The sequence below is a fragment of the Pocillopora verrucosa genome, chromosome 1 (genome assembly GCF_036669915.1).
Source record: "Pocillopora verrucosa isolate sample1 chromosome 1, ASM3666991v2, whole genome shotgun sequence".
In the NCBI taxonomy this organism is placed as follows: domain Eukaryota; kingdom Metazoa; phylum Cnidaria; class Anthozoa; order Scleractinia; family Pocilloporidae; genus Pocillopora; species Pocillopora verrucosa.
Window position 1 is genome coordinate 36,167,649 of NC_089312.1, and position 21,407 is coordinate 36,189,055.

General features: G+C 36.3%; 1 protein-coding gene across 2 annotated transcripts; it reads right to left on the reverse strand.

The window, feature by feature from the left end:
• Positions 1-626: 626 nt before the first annotated feature.
• On the reverse strand, positions 627-20,065 carry LOC131798398 (endoplasmic reticulum aminopeptidase 1). Of its 2 annotated transcripts, none has more exons than XM_059116040.2 (18): positions 19,317-20,065; positions 17,011-17,164; positions 16,408-16,533; positions 14,961-15,081; positions 12,948-13,102; positions 10,345-10,593; positions 9,576-9,716; positions 9,047-9,219; positions 8,852-8,940; positions 7,999-8,138; positions 7,754-7,809; positions 7,490-7,655; positions 6,697-6,776; positions 6,276-6,407; positions 5,585-5,752; positions 3,555-3,695; positions 3,320-3,401; positions 627-2,696 (listed from the first exon to the last, which is right to left on the reverse strand). In XM_059116040.2, exons 1-18 carry the CDS (start codon positions 20,027-20,029, stop codon positions 2,469-2,471), a joined length of 3,114 nt encoding a protein of 1,037 aa, XP_058972023.2. In that variant the 5' UTR covers positions 20,030-20,065; the 3' UTR covers positions 627-2,468. The 2 variants fall into 2 exon arrangements, with proteins under 2 accessions (XP_058972023.2, XP_058972022.2); XM_059116039.2 differs by lacking the exon at positions 12,948-13,102 and adding an exon at positions 14,457-14,611.
• Between the last annotated feature and the right edge of the window lie 1,342 nt (positions 20,066-21,407).

The following is a 21,407-nucleotide window of genomic DNA, read 5'->3' on the forward strand; positions in this document are numbered from 1 at the left end:
AACTGTGGCCTTGGCTTTATTTCAATTATACTTAAGTACCCTGTAAAAATAGCTCAATTGCTCTCTGATTAGCATTTGAATGTTATCAGACCTCCGATTTACATATATTTTCTAGCTTGGCCTTCTACATTTTCCAGCCGAAAGCTTGCTTTTTCAACAAATTTTTGACCAGGAGGTTTTTATGTAACATGATAGACGATAGTCTTTTACCACGAGCTTTTAAAATACCTTTAAGAAAACATTTGAATCAAAAGGCGCGTGAGCGATAAGGTTTTTATGTCAAGTGAGTCAAAACTATATCAAGCTCTTAAAGAGCAGTAGTTTTGCCAAACGCACAGCTTAGTAGGTTTAAACGAGAATACGAACCAGAAAATTAGCAAATGCATATGATCCAACGCGCTATACTGTCCGAAAGGGCAAATTATTCGACATCAACCATTTGATCGGTCTGTTCAAAGGATGTTTGGTGCTATCAGTTCATAACAATGCTCTTGATTTTACGCTTTCATGACAAACTGTACCGGCCCCGGAAAAAACAACACGGCTGTGAACAAACTGTGTTGTCGTGTGCAGAGTATAAGCAAAACAATTAACAACGCTGCATCGTCAACATGAATAGAGCGACATGAAGAGGAGAGAAAGAGTCATTTATTTCATAACATTGTGCAACAAGTTCAACTTGAACCACATGAGTTAAAGACATTAAAAGCAAGGAAGAAGTGTTCCTAAAAGAACACTTCAATTCGTCAAAGAAGCCCGCAACCTTACTGTAAAGGATTACATCATCTAACATTATCAAGAAGAGAAGCTGACGAGGTCACCTTAGTCTTACCACCATAAGATGTCAAATACCATTCTATCCTTCAGGGTAAAGGTGGTTTTTAGTTCATCCCTAGCTGTGTATAAAAATTAGCTCTCTTCTTCTTTCTTTATTTTTTGATGGACAGTGCTATATTTTTCCTGGAACCCCAGAATAAGAATTATCTGATTGTATGCAATTTCCTTTTGCTCCAGCCATTACTCAAAACGGCTTTCCCTTCAATTTGCCATTACTAGGGAGTGGCCATATTATTCTTTGAAAGAGGAAACAATTTGTTTCTGTTCCTGTTCACCCAAATTATCCTTTTTCGGCCGCATCTTTCTTTTCATATTTTTTTCATGACTTTTTCTCTAAAGCATATATATTTGAGCTACTCCGCTGCTACGAACATTTTCTAGAGGAAATTAATCTCTGCTCCCTAAAGAATGGCGCCTCCCTGAAGAAATTTAACACTCAAAATATTAGGACAATGAAACTGCTGACAAATTGAGATCAAACTTACTATTACTTACGATTTAAACTCACCCCTTACCCACACGAGAGATTATAAACAAAATCAAGATCCAAAACTTAACGAATACAAGAGCAGTTCTTGATTATAATATATTTTTCACTCATTAAAATTTGCTTAGAAATGGGCGACTATGTTGACTTCCCTACGGAACCTTACCGTTATCACTATTTCACTTTTAAATCTCCACGAGCGATGAAAACAATCAAGTGTGGCTGACTCAAAGTTTTAAAGTCGCCGCCACAGCCAAAACACCGAAAGGCATTTAAACCCAGCTGAAGCTAACCCTTATTGTCGTTATTCTAAACATTTTTTTTCAATTAATGAATTGAAAAATAAATTGTAATACATTTTTAATATTTCTCCGATCCCATTACAATCTCTTTTATTCCACTCAACGAAATAAAAAAATAAAAAAGCGCCTCCGTTGTGGAAAAGAAAATGTACAACACCTTAAACCAAAACATATAAGCAATCCTGACTTAAAAAATAAAAGTTAAGCCACATAGGCTAGTATTATATAAATATTTTTAAATTCATATTTTCACAATCCAGTGAATGCACTTTCCAAGTAAGTTAATACATTAAAAACAAGACTATGACCCTAATGAAAGATTTCAATTGGGATAAATTAAATTCACTGTAGTAAATCCCGAGCAAACCATAGTCATTCTTATATTCACACTAGATCCCTTCCGGGTTGCCGTTAAACTGTAATCCTCCACCGGGATAATCTTAAATCAACTAACGATTTTAAAAATTTCACAATTTAACTGATTTAAAGGAAGTGATCATCAATTTCCATCTTTGGGTGAAAAATGACCTTGTAAACGAAAACTGAAAAAAGAAAGAAAGAAAGAAAGGCAACCCGAGAGATGCGAGTCAGATTGTAAGAACTTCAGTGGTTCACTGCATGATTTACTATAGCCGAAGGGGTGAAAGTACAGTCCAGCTTATTTAGAAGGTATACCTCTGTCGAGTGCGAAGTGCAGAGGTTTTATTGTCAGTCGACGGTAGGTTTTGACTGGTTCAAGTTTTAAGTCACACAAGGCAATTATATTGATGCACTTCTAGCATACCTGGCACAAAGTTATACCTTCTAAATTTACCTTGACCGGGTGAATGAGAATTCGATATTCAAGGCCGTCCATATTTGTATCTCTCGTCTAAACTTGTTACATGTACAGGGTGATGTGGGTTATTGATAGGTAAGTGAACGTGAGAGCTGACGAAATCTTGAAGCCAGGCAACGACAGTGTGGCGGTAGGCTTTCAGCCATTTTATATTGGCTTTAATACTTTCCAAACTTTGAAGTACAGCCAGCTTGCCTGACCCTGTGTCTTTATTCGCAAAAAAAGACTTCACCTGGAAAAAAAAAAGATTAAAATTTTAGGGAAATCGCACTAAACGCGCTCTACATGGTGTAAAAAGTTAACGGTTAACAAGTGTGTTTCAGCTCGATAAACATGGACAACTTACAGTGATTTTTATTTCATAAACTTCACTCACTTTTGAATAAACCACGTTGTAAGTGTTTAAATTATCCGTCGATGCAGTTTCTTAAAAGAAACAACTTACTTAAATTCAAACTTAGCTAAACTAGTTAGGTTATAATGTTGCCAGTAGTCGTTTTATTACTATGGTTGTTTGATGGACAATTTTGATTCATGAATTTTTTTCTTTTCCATCGCCTCGTTTATTTTCACTCTGTATTTATTTCAACTTATAGACATTGTTCGCTAATTTTACCATTTTCCTTATACATTTTAACTGATAGAGGTAATTGTTTCTCTTGGGCCTTCACTGCTAACAGCACGTTTTTTAATTAATTAATTAATTAATCAATCAATAATTAATTGAAGGAGTTACCAAAAATCTATCTATCAAGCTACACATAATCTCTGCAGACAGCTAGATAACAAAGCTTAACAAAGAAAAAGGTTAACCAAGTTCGATAGAAGAAACAGCGAGTTGAAACATTTCCTTACATCCTCTAATTTCTTCTCCGTGTTGAAGTGCGCTGTAGTAGCCTTGATGAGACGACTGAATTCAAAAGAACCTGTACCATATCTTGATAGAGGGAGCAAAAAAACACATTAGCATCATACAGTAGATGGCTGATGCCATTCACGGCCGAGAAATGCATTTTCATTCAATTTCCATGACGCTTCCGAAGTATTTCCTCAACTTTTTTTTCGACGATTTGGCTTTAAATTTCCGTACCTTTTGAACAGTAAATCGTAGTTCTGCTGCACAAACTCCCACGCCATTATGCGACCTTCTGGATTGTGAGCTATCGAGTTGATAACAGCCACGGAGTCCTGGGAACGAATCTTTCCCGGGTCCAAAGAATAACGAAGAAGCCTGAAAGAAACCATAAGAGTGGGAGAGAAGGTCAATCAAAAGAACAAGGGAGCGATTAAATAAAAAAGGTAATAAGAATAATTTGATGCCGGAAATTTCGCATAAAACCTGGAAAGCCTTCAAACCTTTTCTCGAGAGAGGAATTCAAACAGAACTATTTGCATCAGAGAGTGAGCAATGGGTTACTATCACCGACAAAGATAACAACCTCTGACTGATGAACAGTCAACTCTGGAGTCCCCCAAAAGGTCTGTACTAGGACAGCCTCTATTTCTCATTTACACAAATTATATTATTGATGGTCTCGCCTCTCTTCCTTTGAATTATGTCCAAGATACTACACTGTTTCAGGTTGTTGATAAGCCAGCCGTATCAGCTGGTCGCCTCAATTATGATTTAAATAAGACCTCTGAGTGAGCTGAAAAATGGTTAGTACCGGTAATTATAGATCCTGTTAAATCTCGAAATTTTATTATTTTCTCTTAAACGTTACAAGGAACACCAGCCCCCTCTATTTTTTAAGTCCAAGGTCGTCAAAAACGTTGAGTCTCATACGCACTTAGGCTTAAGTTTACACAGTAAAATGTCGATGAGAAATCAAACAGTTAAGATTTACGAGAAGGCTTCTAAGCGATAAAAATACTCTGAAATTTGTTAATCACAAAGTTGATAGCTTCACGTCAACATGTTTGTACAAAAGTCTGATAAGACCACTCATGGAATATGGGATGTCATCTGGAACTGTCATGACTGTGATTCAGCTATATTGGATACAGCTCAATATAAAGTCGCAATGGTGGCATCAGGGAGTCATGCAGAGAACCAGCTCTAGTTTACGCGAGGAGCTTGCTTGGGAGCTTCTTAGTATTAGGAGAGAATTACAGTAATCGAGCCAATTTAACAAATAAATAAGAATGCTGCTCCACGTTATTAAAATGAACTATTGACCAAACTCGCTCTGGCGAAAGGCTATCGCTCAAAACGTCAGCTTAGAAATTCTTTACGATATATAGCCAATTAACATTACCAGCTAAGTTGATAAAACCAAATTATCTTATATTATTTTTCTTTTTTTTTTCAAGGCATGCATCTATCGATGACACTCGTCTCAGACATGGGTTTTATTGTCTTAGAGAACGTCTTTTCAAAATAAATAGTAGTGCGTCGCCTATTTGCGAGTGCGGTCTTGACTCTGACTCAGTGAAACACTTTTTGTATTACCTAAGGTATGGTACCCTTGGCAATGTCCTCCTTATTTCTGCTGGTAATATTCTCAGCGAAACGTGGTAATCGTGCAGCGATGTAACGAAAACACATTTTATATTGTTCCGTTTTAAGTCTGTAAATTACGATGTCAACTGTGCTTTTTTCACGAAGTATAAAGTTCTATAAAATCGCTTTTCGCTGGCTAATGTTTGATTGCTTAAATAATCCCAAACTATGTAAGTTTAAAGGGGGTAAGTTTCTAAGGAAACTGTGGTGCTGCGTCGGTGGGAGAGTATAACAGGGTAATTTAGTGTTATCAATTGAGTTGAAAACGTAAATTGGCCATCGTAAAGAGTTTAAAGCCTGACGTTTCGAGCGCTAGCCCTTCGTCAGGGCGATTGATGAAGGGCTAACGCGTTAGCCCTCTCTGGCGAAGAGCTAACGCTCGAAATGTCAGCCTTCAAACCCTTTACGGTGGCCAATTTACGTTTTCAACTCAGTTGATATGTGAGTTTAACTCGTTATTATCGTAATTTGCTTGTTGTTTGTATCTGTTTGTGTGTGAGCCTGTATAAATTGAATTAAAGTTTGTAAAATTGTGATCCCCTTGATAGGTCTGAGTGCTTTTGGGAAAAAACAACGACAAATATGTTTAAATGAAAGGGGAAAAAACCGGTCTTTACCTCTTTAAAATTCCTGGGTTCCGACTGCTTGTGAGTGCGTACATCAACTTTCTCTTTTCAGTCGCGACTTTCTCAGCTTGGAAACGATGGAAAACCTCCGTCCACGTTTGTTCATCTGCATACTTCACACCCACGGAATAAACTACGTTTCTCAAGTTTGGTCGAATCCTAGGGACGACCACAACTTTGTTATTATCTATATAATTAAAACTTGCATATACAGCTGAAGCACACGGCTAATGGAGCTTTACTAGCGTCTTCTTAATACAGGATGTACCCTCGGATCAAGTTACTAAGATAGTAACATAGTGTAGCGTTTCTGGAAGTGTGTTAAATTTTTCCAAAAATATCAAGCTTCCTTTATCTTTTACAACAACAGTATAAAGTGAGCAATTCGACGAAAACACCATGTTCTGCGGCATTTTGTGATAACGACGCATTTTTTTAAATAACCTACGCATTTTGTGACACATAACGCATTTTTTAATAACCTCCGCATTTTGTAATAACTAACGCACTTTCTGATAAGTGTTGCGACGTTTTGTAATAAAGGCTGCGGTATCTTGTAATAATCGTCGGTCTACGTGATTTGGAATTACATTCTGCAGCAGTCAAACGAAACAAAAACACTGAAAATATCACATGGGTAGCTGCTTCAGCATAAATAAACAGAACAAATAAAAATACTAACGGTTTTCCGCCGTTCAACCAGCCATCAAACTGCCGTAACGCTTCTCTCGCATTTTCTAATAATTTCGGTCTATCCTCAGGAAACACATCTTCATAATCACTTGCGAGGTGCAATATTGTGGCACGAAGATATCTGTAAGGCAAAAATACATCAGGATTTTTCAGTACCTCGCGAATACCCACAATCGACGGCTTTGAGGTAGAAGATTAACAAACTCATCTGAAGGAAACATATGAAAAAAAAAATTAAAAACATATCCGGGATGGCGGAAGGGGGGAGGGGAATTGTAAAGACCAACCAAAGTAAGTTCATGATTGTGGCCATAAGTTCGAGATTACAGCAACAGCAAATGCGCCAAAAAAAATAATAAAATGTTTCTCCAAGTCATGCAGACATTCCCTTTTGTTTCTATAATATTCACCTCTTCAAATGCGGATCCTGGTCAGTTTCTTCCCAACCTAACTCGGATGCTATCCTGTGAATCTGATGCAAGATATAAAGCTAAAAAAAAAAGATAAAATGCATGAGGATGTCAGTAAAAAAAAATTAAAGAGAAGGTCCCTTACCTATTAAAACCTGGTGAAACTCTTATTACATAACAATTTATTGCCTAGACACAAGTGTTTGTAAGATTTTTACGAAACTACATTTGGGAACTCGTCAGCCTATTGAGCAAATCACGACCAGTGCGCAAACTGATGACGCTATTGCATGGTGGGTAATAGAAAATCGTAGTTAAGTTCTCTAATGCTCGCATAGAATCCTGCTCCGAGGAACTTAAAACTCTTTGAAGTGTTTCTTGCAAGTGAAAGGAAAGAAGAAAAATTGAGGAAATTTTAGCTTCCGAGCTGCAGGTGTTTGCGACGAGGTTTGGGCTTTACTATTTTTGGCCTACGAAATAGAAAAGAAAATATAAATGGCTAAAAGATATGAAGTTTACTTTCTCGTTTTAAAAACAATGTTTTACTCACTCGCAACGCTCTTTCGTCAAATATCGTCAAGTAACTTCTCTAAAAATGTTGCATTTGTCTTGACGCCGCCGTGCAAGACCCTCGCTCTTAGCGCATGAAAATGTTGTATTAATCTTCAGGCCGCCGTGCAACTGAGACCTTCTTGGTGCATGAATTTTTGGTCCTTTAATATGCAAGGCGCGAGTGAATTTTTTCCACTAAATATCTCGAATCAGTCTCCCATCATGACACAACAAAACTAACCTTGTATATGCGATAGTGCTGGGTATTTCTTTCCATGTCGTATGTTGAAAACTGTGTGGCAAAATAGGCCAAGCCGTTAAGCGCTGATATCCATGGAACATATTCCTGCTCTTGACTGAGATAATCAGTGAGACCTAACGCCAGGTCATAATCCAGATTACCAGCGCTATAGCATACAAACCAAACATAACTGACGTTAGATTGTTTCTCTGCAGCTATGAAATAAGAGACAGGAGCAGAGGTCTGCATGTTATAGTTACTTACCGAGCAAGATTAAGAGCGTCATTCAGCAAGCCTGCGCGATCGGCACCGAGCAATTTCTAGAGAAAAAAAAATTAAGCTAGTTTAATGCTTCGCCTTAGTTGGTAACCATGGATATGGTTATCACAAAGCACTCACAGAGGGTAAAATTTCACTTAGAGGTCTTTTTGAAAATCATTTACTTGGTCTACTGAACGGGAAGTGTTTCTCGTCCCACTTAACTATGCTTTAGTCTGTTGATAATTTACCGTATGGTCGGAGTTCAGTTGTTTTTTGAGGTTGTTCCAGTTTCCCTCATCATAGTTCACACGGTAATATCCACTTTGTCCGGCATTCATCTTAATCCAAGAATTACCAGTGGCATCGGGAGATACACCGCGTAACAAAACTAAAAACCAAATACACAGAGATAGTTCTGAACGACAAAACGAGAAAAAGCTCACGCACAACACGTCATTAAAGGGGTAAATATGCACACATTTCTGTTTGTCTTGAACCTTATCTAAGTGTGTGCATCGCCACGCTCCGAAAGTATACCACTTGTTTTCTCATTTGTAGATAGCCACAATACAATACTAGATTTTCTACTATTGCAGTAGCTTTTAATAGGCGTTCAGCAAGCAAAACGGAGCGAAAACCGTGCGAATTAACGGACGGCGCGAAAGTAGCGGCAGAGAAAAAACAGCAAGGCTTCGGTCGGGTTTTACTAGCTTGATAGCAGGGGCCGATCTTGCAAAGAAACTGCATCAGTAACGAGGGAAGGGAGGTAAATAGTCCTTAAAACCCATCAAACTACTCGTGAAAATGGGTGGGTAAACTTTATGTATCTGGCCCCGGTTGTTCGAAGGACGAATAACGCTATCCGGTGGATAGCGCAGTATGTTTTGTCACCATTAATCCGCGCTTTGAACAACTGCATGGGCCTTGGCTGTCAGTTATGTTGATTTGTTACAAACCGCTATATTAATGGAACAACTCGAACAACTCAAGGACTGGAATCAAGCTGAAATCGTCCGTTAAATATTACAGGAAATCTGTAGCCGTATAAAGTGGCCTTGAAGACTAAGGTCAGTGTTTAGTCATAGACCTGTATAGCCTTACCATCATCAGCTTGGCGCTCTAACAACTGAACATGTCTTTCGGAAGGATTCTGCTGAGTCACATATGTTAAAGGAATTACCCAGCGATAGCTGTAACAAAAATAAGAGCGTTATATGAAAAAGCTCTCCTGATTAAACCCCAAAGAAAATTGCATAACAAAACAGTTCAATGACTAACCAGTCAAACAAAACTTACGCAGGATCTGATGGGGATCTAGTATCGGGATGGACAAGGAAGCGCTCCTGTTGGTAATGAAGCATTGCTTTGCCATTGGCGTCTCTCCTAACTGTTACATTAATAACAGGAAAGCCCATTTGACTCGTCCATGTTGTCATCATTTTTCTAACATCAAGGTTTACACCACTTTCCTGTCAACATTACAAAGTTAATGGTCAGGAAGGAGAGGAAATTGGAACTAAATGGAATCTATGACAAAATGTTGGGCAGCTATTTTTCCAGCTAGATAATTTGGTTTTCTCAAATGAGTTGAAATGTTAATTGGCCACCGTAAAGAGTTTCCAAGCTGATTTTTCGAGCGTTAGCCCTTCGCCAGAGCGAATTTTTTGCCACTGTTTGCTTCACTGTACCACGCTATCCAAGCTAAACCCTTAACTAAACCCATTTTAGCAACTTTTTCTCTGCCACAAGCGTCCACAGAAACAAAACAAATCGAGCACACTATCGTTACACAGGGTATTTCTAAGACTGGGCTGTTCATGTGTACCTTAACTTCATCTGTGAGGCACTGCCAAAGGTCATTAGTCTCTGCATTACTAAACTTGTACTTATTGAGGTAGTTCTGTAATCCTTTGAAGAAAAGTTTACTTCCGAGAACATCTTCCAACATCCTAATAATAGCAGCACCCTATTATAAAAATTTAAAGTATTAGATGTAAAAATTTTACGTTTAAGAGAGATAGAAAAATGTAAATATTCGGGAAATTGGATTAGTAAATAAATGAAAAATAGTGACAGGTCATGATGCTACAGCAACATCTTTTAAAGTCAGAACAAAACTGAAATAAATGCAGTAAAAGTACACTGCAATGATAAATGAAAATAAACTGGTTACTGTTTTTGCATATTTTATACAAAAAAGAAGATAAATTTTGTATTAAAGAACAAAAAATGATAAACTGCATCCTTTCTTTCCAATTACAATCATTTTAATTTAGAAACTACATGTAGCACATTATATTATAAAACATTCATTGTGCCAAGCAATTATCAAACAAGAAGCAGTTTTAAAAGGGAAGATAAACCATATGCCAGTGTTCTCCAGAAGCACCAGCAGCCAGCATTTTCACCAGCTATTTGTTTCTGAAGAGCTATCTTCTTCAGAAAACATGCCACTGAGCGAAATAGTTGCTCATGCCCTTTGGGGACCCACATATCTCCCTCTGGTTACTGTTTTTTCATTGCTGGTTAGAGAAAATACCCTGATCAGTTATTACCTTATAGCCTTTGCTGAAAAAATTTCTGCTTGTGCCTACCTTGTCATAGGAAATTGAATCAAACAAAGAACTAATCTCAGCAGGGTCTCTCACTTCAGCCATGATTGGATGAGAATTACTGAGTTGATCCAAACCCATTGCAACTTGAAATTTGTCCAAGAAGAACTGGTCCATCATTTTCCATTCTGGGTGGACATGCCTCACTCCAACATTTTCCATAAAACTAGCAAATCCTTCATTGAGCCATAAGTCATTCCACCATTCCATGGTAACCAAATTACCAAACCACTGTAAAACAATTATCAACAGATGTTTATGTGTAACATCAGTGAGGTTGTAAATTTTTTATCTTAAAGCCACAGACACATTCACACATCCAGTAAAGTATCTGTTGGTCTAATGAAAATAGAAAGCAAGAGTATTCCAAAGCATGCTTCTTAAAGTTTGGTGTAAATCAGACATTTCTCTTTTTTTAGCGCATTTCACAATCAATACCTGGAGGAAAGAGTTGTTTTGATTCTTAGCTGATTTGACTATATATGATATGATGAGTTGAGTCAGACACACAATGGATTGGTTCTTGACTGATATGACTATATATGATATGATGAGTTGAGTCAGACACACAATGGATTGGTTCTTGACTGATATGACTATATATGATATGATGAGTTGAGTCAGACACACAATGGATTGGTTCTTGACTGATATGACTATATATGATATGATGAGTCGAGTCACACACAATGGATTGGTTCTTGACTGATATGACTATATATGATATGATGAGTTGAGTCAGACACACAATGGATTGGTTCTTGACTGATATGACTATATATGATATGATGAGTCGAGTCATACACACAATGGATTGGTTCTTGACTGATATGACTATATATGATATGATGAGTCGAGTCAGACACACAATGGATTGGTTCTTGACTGATATGACTATATATGATATGATGAGTTGAGTCAGACACACAATGGATTGGTTCTTGACTGATATGACTATATATGATATGATGAGTTGAGTCAGACACACAATGGATTGGTTCTTGACTGATATGACTATATATGATATGATGAGTTGAGTCAGACACACAATGGATTGGTTCTTGACTGATATGACTATATATGATATGATGAGTTGAGTCAGACACACAATGGATTGGTTCTTGACTGATATGACTATATATGATATGATGAGTCGAGTCATACACACAATGGATTGGTTCTTGACTGATATGACTATATATGATATGATGAGTTGAGTCAGACACACAATGGATTGGTTCTTGACTGATATGACTATATATGATATGATGAGTCGAGTCACACACAATGGATTGGTTCTTGACTGATATGACTATATATGATATGATGAGTTGAGTCAGACACACAATGGATTGGTTCTTGACTGATATGACTATATATGATATGATGAGTCGAGTCACACACAATGGATTGGTTCTTGACTGATATGACTATATATGATATGATGAGTTGAGTCAGACACACAATGGATTGGTTCTTGACTGATATGACTATATATGATATGATGAGTCGAGTCATACACACAATGGATTGGTTCTTGACTGATATGACTATATATGATATGATGAGTTGAGTCAGACACACAATGGATTGGTTCTTGACTGATATGACTATATATGATATGATGAGTCGAGTCATACACACAATGGATTGGTTCTTGACTGATATGACTATATATGATATGATGAGTTGAGTCAGACACACAATGGATTGGTTCTTGACTGATATGACTATATATGATATGATGAGTTGAGTCATACACACAATGGATTGGTTCTTGACTGATATGACTATATATGATATGATGAGTTGAGTCAGACACACAATGGATTGGTTCTTGACTGATATGACTATATATGATATGATGAGTTGAGTCAGACACACAATGGATTGGTTCTTGACTGATATGACTATATATGATATGATGAGTTGAGTCAGACACACAATGGATTGGTTCTTGACTGATATGACTATATATGATATGATGAGTTGAGTCAGACACACAATGGATTGGTTCTTGACTGATATGACTATATATGATATGATGAGTTGAGTCAGACACACAATAGATTGGTTCTTGACTGATATGACTATATATGATATGATGAGTTGAGTCATACACACAATGGATTGGTTCTTGACTGATATGACTATATATGATATGATGAGTCGAGTCATACACACAATGGATTGGTTCTTGACTGATATGACTATATATGATATGATGAGTCGAGTCATACACACATTTGATTGGTTCTTACTTATGGTGTATTGGACAATTTGTTTTTTTAATATTCAAAAGGTTGAAATAGATTCCATGTTACAGTGAGTCTGTAAGGTTATATAAGATCACAGAACATTAGTCAAAATGTGGTAAGAACATCAGTGGCTGCCTTATGTGCAACTTTTTCGTTCTTACCACATTTTGACATCATCTGTTATCTATAATGAAAGCAGAAGAAAAAATTTGGACCTGTCCAAAAAATCAAACACGAACTTAAACTGGCCATCACTTTTTCAACTAAAATATCAAGTTTTACTATTGCCTGGGGTATACTGAACAATGAAAACTTTACAGATTTAACCTGATGAGCCAACTCATGAGCAACAACCACTGCGACCCATTGTCTGTTGCTGTCTGATGACTTGCCGGGATTATACAGGATTGAAGTCAAGCGAAATGTAATAAGACCCCAGTTTTCCATTGCTCCAGTGGGAAAATCCGGAATGGCAATGAGGTCTGTGTACAATATCACCAGAGTCACGACAAAAGATTAGACTTCATTGTTTCAAAGTTAAGAACTTTTTACAAAATTATCCTTTACAGTGTATGTTAACATTTGCTATCTTATAATAACTTTTACAAAATGATTACAGCAAAAGCCTGCATATAGGCAAGAGCGTGTTTAAGATAAGCCTAACTTGTTACTGTATAATCAGTCAATGACAATTCCTAAAAAATTTTAGGTGAAATTTTTTTTTTTAGTGCAGGATTCATTTAGAAATCTAATGCAGCATGGTACATATACAGTACAACATGCAGCTGAAATTATATGTCACTTGATGAAACGCCATGACATTGTCAATGTTGTCCACACCGATAACTGCTCGAAGGGTCATAAATGCCAAGCCAAAAATGTCTTCAAGTCATCAAGATGTAATAACTTGGTCCCTTATCAACTTCTGAAAAGTTCTCATATGCAGGATTTTACAATAGTTTAAAAAGTCAATATTTATATTGAATCCATTCTCTTAAATTGTTGAATATTTGCTTCTAAGAGCTTGGTTACATCCATGGATTACATGAGCCTAACAATAGTCCATATCATCTAAATTTAGGGCTTGATCACTACCACTGAGTACATCAATTGAAAAAAATGCTCATGTTTTTCTTGTGAAATTTTTTAATGGTCTAGTTTTAACACCAATTTGAAGAGTTAAAACTCTCTTAAAAATTCTTGCTAGATTAGTGAAGACAATTGTAACTTTAGACTTGACATTTAAGCTAGGAGAGCTTCAAATTGTGTTTTAAGCCCTAGCAAGTATGTGATTCTGCTCATGAAAGTGAAGGAAAAATTTCTTCTATTTTAAATTTAGTGTTGACTTTACAAGTCTATTGTAAGTGAAAAAATGTATTTCCTAATGATTTGCATTTATATTCTCAAAATAATGTTTAAAGAAATTTAAACCAAAAAAGGGTTAGTTAAAAAAGGTTTCCTCCTATTTAACTTAAATTAAATCAACATAAATGTTATGAAATAGTTAGTAATGTCATTTTTAATTGAAGTTCATTTAGAGTACTTATCATTTGAAGTTAAATGAAGTTTAATGCTACAGAGATTTTATATAGGAAGTGCCAAAGGAAACAAAGAGACAAAAAAAAATGCCAATCACAGTGGTCCTTGCAGCAACAAACAAACTGTCAGCAGTGGTTGTTTTCTGAAGATGTTACAAGTCAATGACAAGACAACAACAAAAAATTAGACATACACCTGAATTGGAGACTTTTATCCAAGGAAAATTTGAAATAAACAAAAGATAAAGACAATTTGAAATTTGTTCCTTCTTTTTTTCTGTTTGTAAAATAAACAAACCTGGTGAGCAAGCTCATGAGCAACAACCACAGCAACCCACTGCTTGTTAGAGTCAGACGATTTTCCCTCATCATACAACAATGAAGTCAAGCGGTAAGTGATCAAACCCCAGTTCTCCATGGCTCCAGCAGAAAAGTCAGGTATAGCTATGAGATCTATTATACATAATGCCATGACATCATCATATTGACAAGATTTCCATTAGATTAAATACCCTTATCTGCATAAATAAACAAGTAACTTAATAGGTTAGCTTCTGAGGGGAATTAATTTACTCATCTTTGTAAACTTCCACTTAGCATTTTCATTAAACTCTAGAGACTGATTACCTTATATTATTTGTAATCATGAAGAACATGTAAATAAATAACCCTTGTAGGATAACTGACCACATTCTGTCAGTTTAGTGTAACCAGCACTGACTTCAAACTTTCCGTGGATTTCCCTACAAACAGATAGGATGTTTGAAAGATACAAAAAGAACAAAAGTGAATCAACATGTACCTTGCTTTGGAAGTGGATAGTCCACCTTGAATTTCTGTTCATAATATTCCAGAACCTCTACAGCAACATCTAAAGCAAATTGGCCTTGATCAATCTGCTCTGGTGGGGCCCATACACTGACCTTGAAAAAAAATAAATATTGCCAAACCTGAATAAATGGCCAACCATGGACATGTCAGGATAGAAGCCAGAAAAAATCAGATTTACTACATGAACTCTGAGCTTGTAGTCTTTCCACACATAAAATAATAACCATGTCAGCAACCTTATTTTTAAATATGAAAGTAATCTTCCTAGTCATGAACATTACTTAAGCAGTTGTAAAAAACAACGCCTGAAAAAAGTTCAGGCCGGTACAGGATTTGAACCCATGACCTCAGTACTGGGTTCAAATAAGGTCATAAGTTTTAATCCCATACAGGCCTGAATTTTTTTCAGGCCCTATTTTCACAACTGCTTAAGTAGTGTTCATTACTGCAAAGATCGCTTTCATATTCATGTCTTAAACTGCAGTTAATATATATGATTTTCATATATAAACACAGTCACTGATTCATCACATCATGGGGTTTATCATGAACCAACATAATGATCAGCTCCTAGTTGGCTTGTTATCTCAGTTGGTAGAGCAGTGCACCAGTATTGCAGAGGTCACTGGTTCAAATCAGGTCATAAGTTCAAATCTTAAACTGGCCTGATTTTATTTCAGGCCTTAATTTTCACTACTGCTGAAGCAGTGTTTAGTACTGCAAAGATCACTTTTTTTCTTACACTGCTGTTCACATTTACGATTTTCATATATTCACATTTAACCCAATTCTTCTTTCCTGTTTTGACCTGTTTCAATTACCCAGGGAACAAATGGGTCTCTAAAATGTTCTCTTTGTGAAATTTTTGACACACAGCAAAATATACATGAACAATGCCTTTTAATTTAAACCTCTTTTTCCTTAAAATAAATTGATATTCATTACCAATCACTAATTGAATATGTATGGAGCACAAAGGAAAAACAAAGAAGGTTTAGTTTCCTGAGTATTATTTTGGGTAGAGAACATTGCCAAAAAGATTTAAGTCACCTACATGGGCAATCAAATATCAGTTGTGTTGTCATTGGAGGTTGAGTGTGAGCTAGGCTAAACACCTGAGATGATTATGGAAACTGCCAGCAAGCAAATTCTATTTTTCACTAGCAAGAGAACTGTATAAATGAGGGTAACAGCACCCGGTGAGTCTCATGTTACCACTGCCACCTTTACTGTTGACTTGCTGCTGCACCAACATGCACAATGCCCACCCAATCCTCTACACCATTCAAAGTTATGAATCAAATCAGTAGTGATTAGCTACGACATACATGCCCACTTGACTATAAGTTTAAGTGACATCCAAACTTTTAGTGAACATACATCTTGGATGAACTTTTGGTAATATTTTAAAAACATACCTGAACACCTCTGCTGGTTGTATTTGTTATGCTCTTGAAGTCACAAACAACAAATGCCACAAGGTACGTGCTCATTTCAACACTTTTTTGAAAATGGTCTGTGCAGAGCTCAACATCACTGTTGCACTGGAATAAAAGGAATTTGATAAGCTATGATAAAGAAGCTATAAGGCAAACAGTGCAGAGCTCAACATCACTGTTGCACTGGAATAAAAGGAATTTGATAAGCTATGATAAAGAAGCTATAAGGTAAACAGTGCAGAGCTCAACATCACTGTTGCACTGGAATTAAAGGAATTTGATAAGCTATGATAAAGAAGCTATACGGCAAACAGTGCAGAGCTCAACATCACTGTTGCACTGGAATAAAAGGAATTTGATAAGCTATGATAAAGAAGCTATAAGGCAAACAGTGCAGAGCTCAACATCACTGTTGCACTGGAATAAAAGGAATTTGATAAGCTATGATAAAGAAGCTATAAGGCAAACAGGGAAGAGATGGTAAATCTATCAAGCATCTGCAGACAAGTTACAATACCACAAAATTGTGTATACTAAATGCTTTTACTTTACTGGTTTTAAAAATTGATAGAATTAACTTACCCCTTCAGTGTAATTCAGTGGCATGTTTGCCAAGGCCACATGGCGTTTTTCTCTTGTAATGACAATGGTGAACTTTGCTTTCATGTTAGGTTCATCAAAGCAAGGGAAGGCATTTCTTGCATCTGTTGGTTCAAAATGGGTTGTCGCAAGATATCTAGAAACCAAACATAGTAATTAATGCAGCCATATGAGTATCAACTGAAAGCTTGTAGAAACTACATGCAAAATGGCATGTGTTGGTATATCAAGATCTCTGGGAAAGAACATGTTTGGTAAGTGAATATTTTCAAAAGTAAAATAGATGAGGATTTTGTATTAAAAAAATCAGATAAGATGATAAAATATCCAAATCTGTGCCTGGCTCAGGAGTAACAACTGGTATTGAGTTGTTTAGTCAGGGCCTTCCATGAACCCTTTAACTCCCATGAGTCAGCCCTAGAAAGAATTTCTCCTTTCAATATCAGTACAATATCAAGAAGACAAGTGTTGAGAATAAAGAAAAATATCAATTATGGGATTGTAAATTGATCCAATCCCAAATTCTCAAAACTAACATCACAAGAATTGTATGGCAGACAGTAAGGAGAATTACTGATGAGATCTTGGGAGTGAAAGGGTTAAAGGAAACCTCCAGTGGTAGAACAAGTTTCATTAAATCAATGATGAAAATGTCTCAAATTATAAGGATTGATTTTAAAATTGGGAAACAAATACAAGGAAAATTAACGCTTGGATTTCCTCTAAGGTACCATATTGGTTTGTATGATATGACACAGTTGCCACTATTACCATCAGAAAAGAGTTCTTTTGTTCACACAAGTTCCGAGGGGATTATGCAGAGGATGGGGGAAACCATAATACATACTACAAGCCAACGTGACAACACACCCAGAATTCCAGTTAGGAAAAGGGCAATTTGTTCTTCTATTAAGTACTACATTATGACAACAAATTTTAACTTAAAGATTATTTTGGAGAATTTAACAACTGTATGTTCCACCATGAGGTTCCTTTAAGGTTCACAAATCATTAATTTATCAAAAGAACTAAATATAGACAAAAATACATGTAAAACAAGTGAGTGATTCTCCAGTGATCCAAAATTCAGTTAAAACTCTAAGGGAGTGCATGATAACATGGCTTTATACTCAGTGTTTGGCTTTTTTCATTTTTGATGGAAAATGCAGAATTTTACAATTACTTCCTGTTAACTGATAACCACAGTGAAATATATTAAGACAATGTGAAATGCTTCCTTGTGGGGGAATTAATAGCTGCAATAAGACTGTAGAATGCAGTACAGAATATAAGCACAATTTACATCAAAGATTGAAAGATACTTGCACAAACCATGGTACATTGACTATTATTTTTATTATTTTATTATTATTTACCTCCCTTTAAGAGAAGAAAATGTTTAAAACAAAAATGAGCATAGGCTAACTTTTCAATGCTGCCCTTATGTCTTATCACAAATCTTCAACATTTAATTAATAAATTAAACTGCATGAGGTGTTTTTCATCTTTAGCCAGACGGGTATGAATTGGTTATCAAATGATAAACTTTAAAGCACTAATATATTTGGGTAAGTTCAAAGTAATCTAAGGACAAAGACCTAATGTTAAGAAGTTTTATGCGCTTTATTCTACATATTTATTTACATCTTTATACTTATCTATTTCATACCATCAGAGAATCTTTCCAGTGAGCCAAAGTATAGTCCAATCTGTCGAATGCGCTTTGATTTATACATTTATTTGCTTACTTCATGCCAATGTAAATTTTCTTACTAATCCGAGTTTCGTTCGATGTCTCTTCCTAGCGTATTTAAATTAATTTAACGGCACATTTAAATTTTCTTTCCCGTGAGTTTCTTACTGCGCTATACTTCATATCTTTAAATAGAAGAATATCAGAAAAATAAAAGTGCGAGGAAAAATAAAGAACTTTTTCACACTTCCTATAAGCAAAGCTATTTCGTAAATACTGAAATCAAAAATACGATTACACAAGGTTGGTCATGAAAATACAATTAAACAAGAAGAAACGAGATATACCTCTTTGAAAGCAAATACCCGTGTCTAAGCAAACACGACAAAAACCTTAATTTCTGTTCAAAAACATCTTTACACGAAGTCTTAACTAAACATCAATTCGTATTTCAAGAAAAATTTTTCTACATCAGAGCCATACATTTTTAGCAAGGAAAGATGAAGCCAATCATACAGCAAATGAAAGGGATTCCCGCGATTTATTTCTTCTAAGGTCAATAATTGTCTGGTTAAACTACGAAAAAGAAACTTACCTCGTTTCGCCAGATGCACGATATTTGCTTAGGTAGAATCCAGCAAGTCCCCTACTTAACTTCGACTTGAACTTCATCACAAGAAAGTAATGACTCCCTTTTTGAAGTTCAGTGGCGAGACTTATGACAACCATTTCTCCCGGCAGTCGAGAAGTTTCCGTCACAGTTAACGTCTCTAGAATGTTTTCGCCTTCGACTCTTGCAACTGCCACATCAAAGTAATCCATTTTTGTTCCTACATGAAGGGTTATGTTGGTAGAGGTTTCATGACAGAGGAGAAGAATATCAACCTTCCCAGAGAAATCAAAATTTGTTAGATCAGGATGTAAATATAGGAGATATTCGATCGGTGCTAGGTGTCTTGGAAGCCGTAGTGAATGCGAGCCTTTCTGTTCTTTTCCATGTCCCAGACTAGAAGGATTTTTAGCCTGTTCATAACGAGAATTCTTTCTACTGTTCTTGTTTGCAGTTTCGTAAGAAGACGATGGCCGAGCGAACGCGACGATAAGAAACACTGAAACCAACAACACAGCTGTCGCAACGCCGTAAGCGGCGTTCTTCCCGCCGAACATTTGCCAAATTCCGCACACGAACTTTGAATCTCGGATTCTTTTTCTTCTATGGTGTTTCTTGTCGGGAAGAAGCGAAATATCGATATGATCTTCAAATTCTACGCTTGAGGAGTCAGATTCCTCTGTGCTATTTGATTTCATAGTCCGGAATAGATATTAGCATTTTGAATAAATAAGTTGACAGGCGGCGCACGCAGCTGCATCCTCTTGTTAGTGCGTGCGACGTTATCTGTGATCTAATCTCACGTTAAGCTTTGCAAAAAACGCATTTACGACCTTTGTTGGACCAAGAGAGAGCCAAAAAATTTAATACCTTTAAATTAAGACTTTTTCTATAAATGTGTTGAGCAAAGATGATATTTGCAAAGGAAGAAAAAAATAGTAAAAAACATTTACCGTCAAGATAATTATAGGTACTTTCGCTGAATATTTTAGAGATGATCCCCTAGGGAGGGATATTTACAACAATCAATCAGCGTCTTTCTTCTTCTCTTTTTCATTTGATCTTAAAACCTAGTCTTTGATTTCTTCTAGTTTTATCTTAAGGACACTGGATCAGTTTATTCCAATATTTTTCCATCTCTGAAAGTCGGTTCGCCCACGCAGGTGAATTTGCGTACGTAAACCATCAACAAAATCAGCGAGTGATGGACGGAATAATTTTAAAACTGACACGATAATATTCCGAGGAAGTTTTAAGTTAAGTAGGTTATATTTGATCTTTTGTGGGTGGCCAATATTTCTTCCTTGATGTCTTAAATATCAGAATCAAGAAAAGAGTTTTGCAGTTACCAGCAACCGTATTAGCAACAAGGCATCTCTGACTGTACTTCGTTTACTTGGAACATAGAAATAAGCAAAGACACAAAGAACGAGTATTGTAATTTCAAAAAGTTGGAAATTAAAAACTGAGGGCGAAATTTCAAAAAACGAATGACAAAACTTTTTCACATGACAGTAGGAGTGTTTTGATCTCCGGTTGTTTTTCACAAAAGAGGAACAAATATCATCAGCCGTCACTGAATTTTTCTAAATATTCTATTTTAACCTACTCTCAACGTTCCATTTTCACGCGAACAGAGGCTTGCTACGTTCGTCACGAATTAAGAAGTTAATATCAAATAGCAGACGTCAGTCCCTAAAGGGAAACTCATATCTATTTAATTCCATGGCACTATTTAGTCTCCTAAACTACGCAGCCTTTTTGGTTTGGTGGGTTGTGATCTCACAGAAACTCACTAAATCAACGTGTTGGGAAGACCTTCCAAATACCTGTATATGATAAAAACTATGAATTAATATCACGCTCGTATCTGGAGGATGAACTGTTGTTCTTAATAATTTTCTTGTATTTAAGTAATTCTTTTTTACTTCAGTCAAAATCAATTGACGACTTCGGTATCTTAGCGACAAGCACATGCTTTCGAAAATACGAGCTGTTTAGATGACAGTACGCTGAGCTGCATCTTATAATGCGCACTCACACATGACACAGTTCAATTTTTCTTTGAATTCTCTT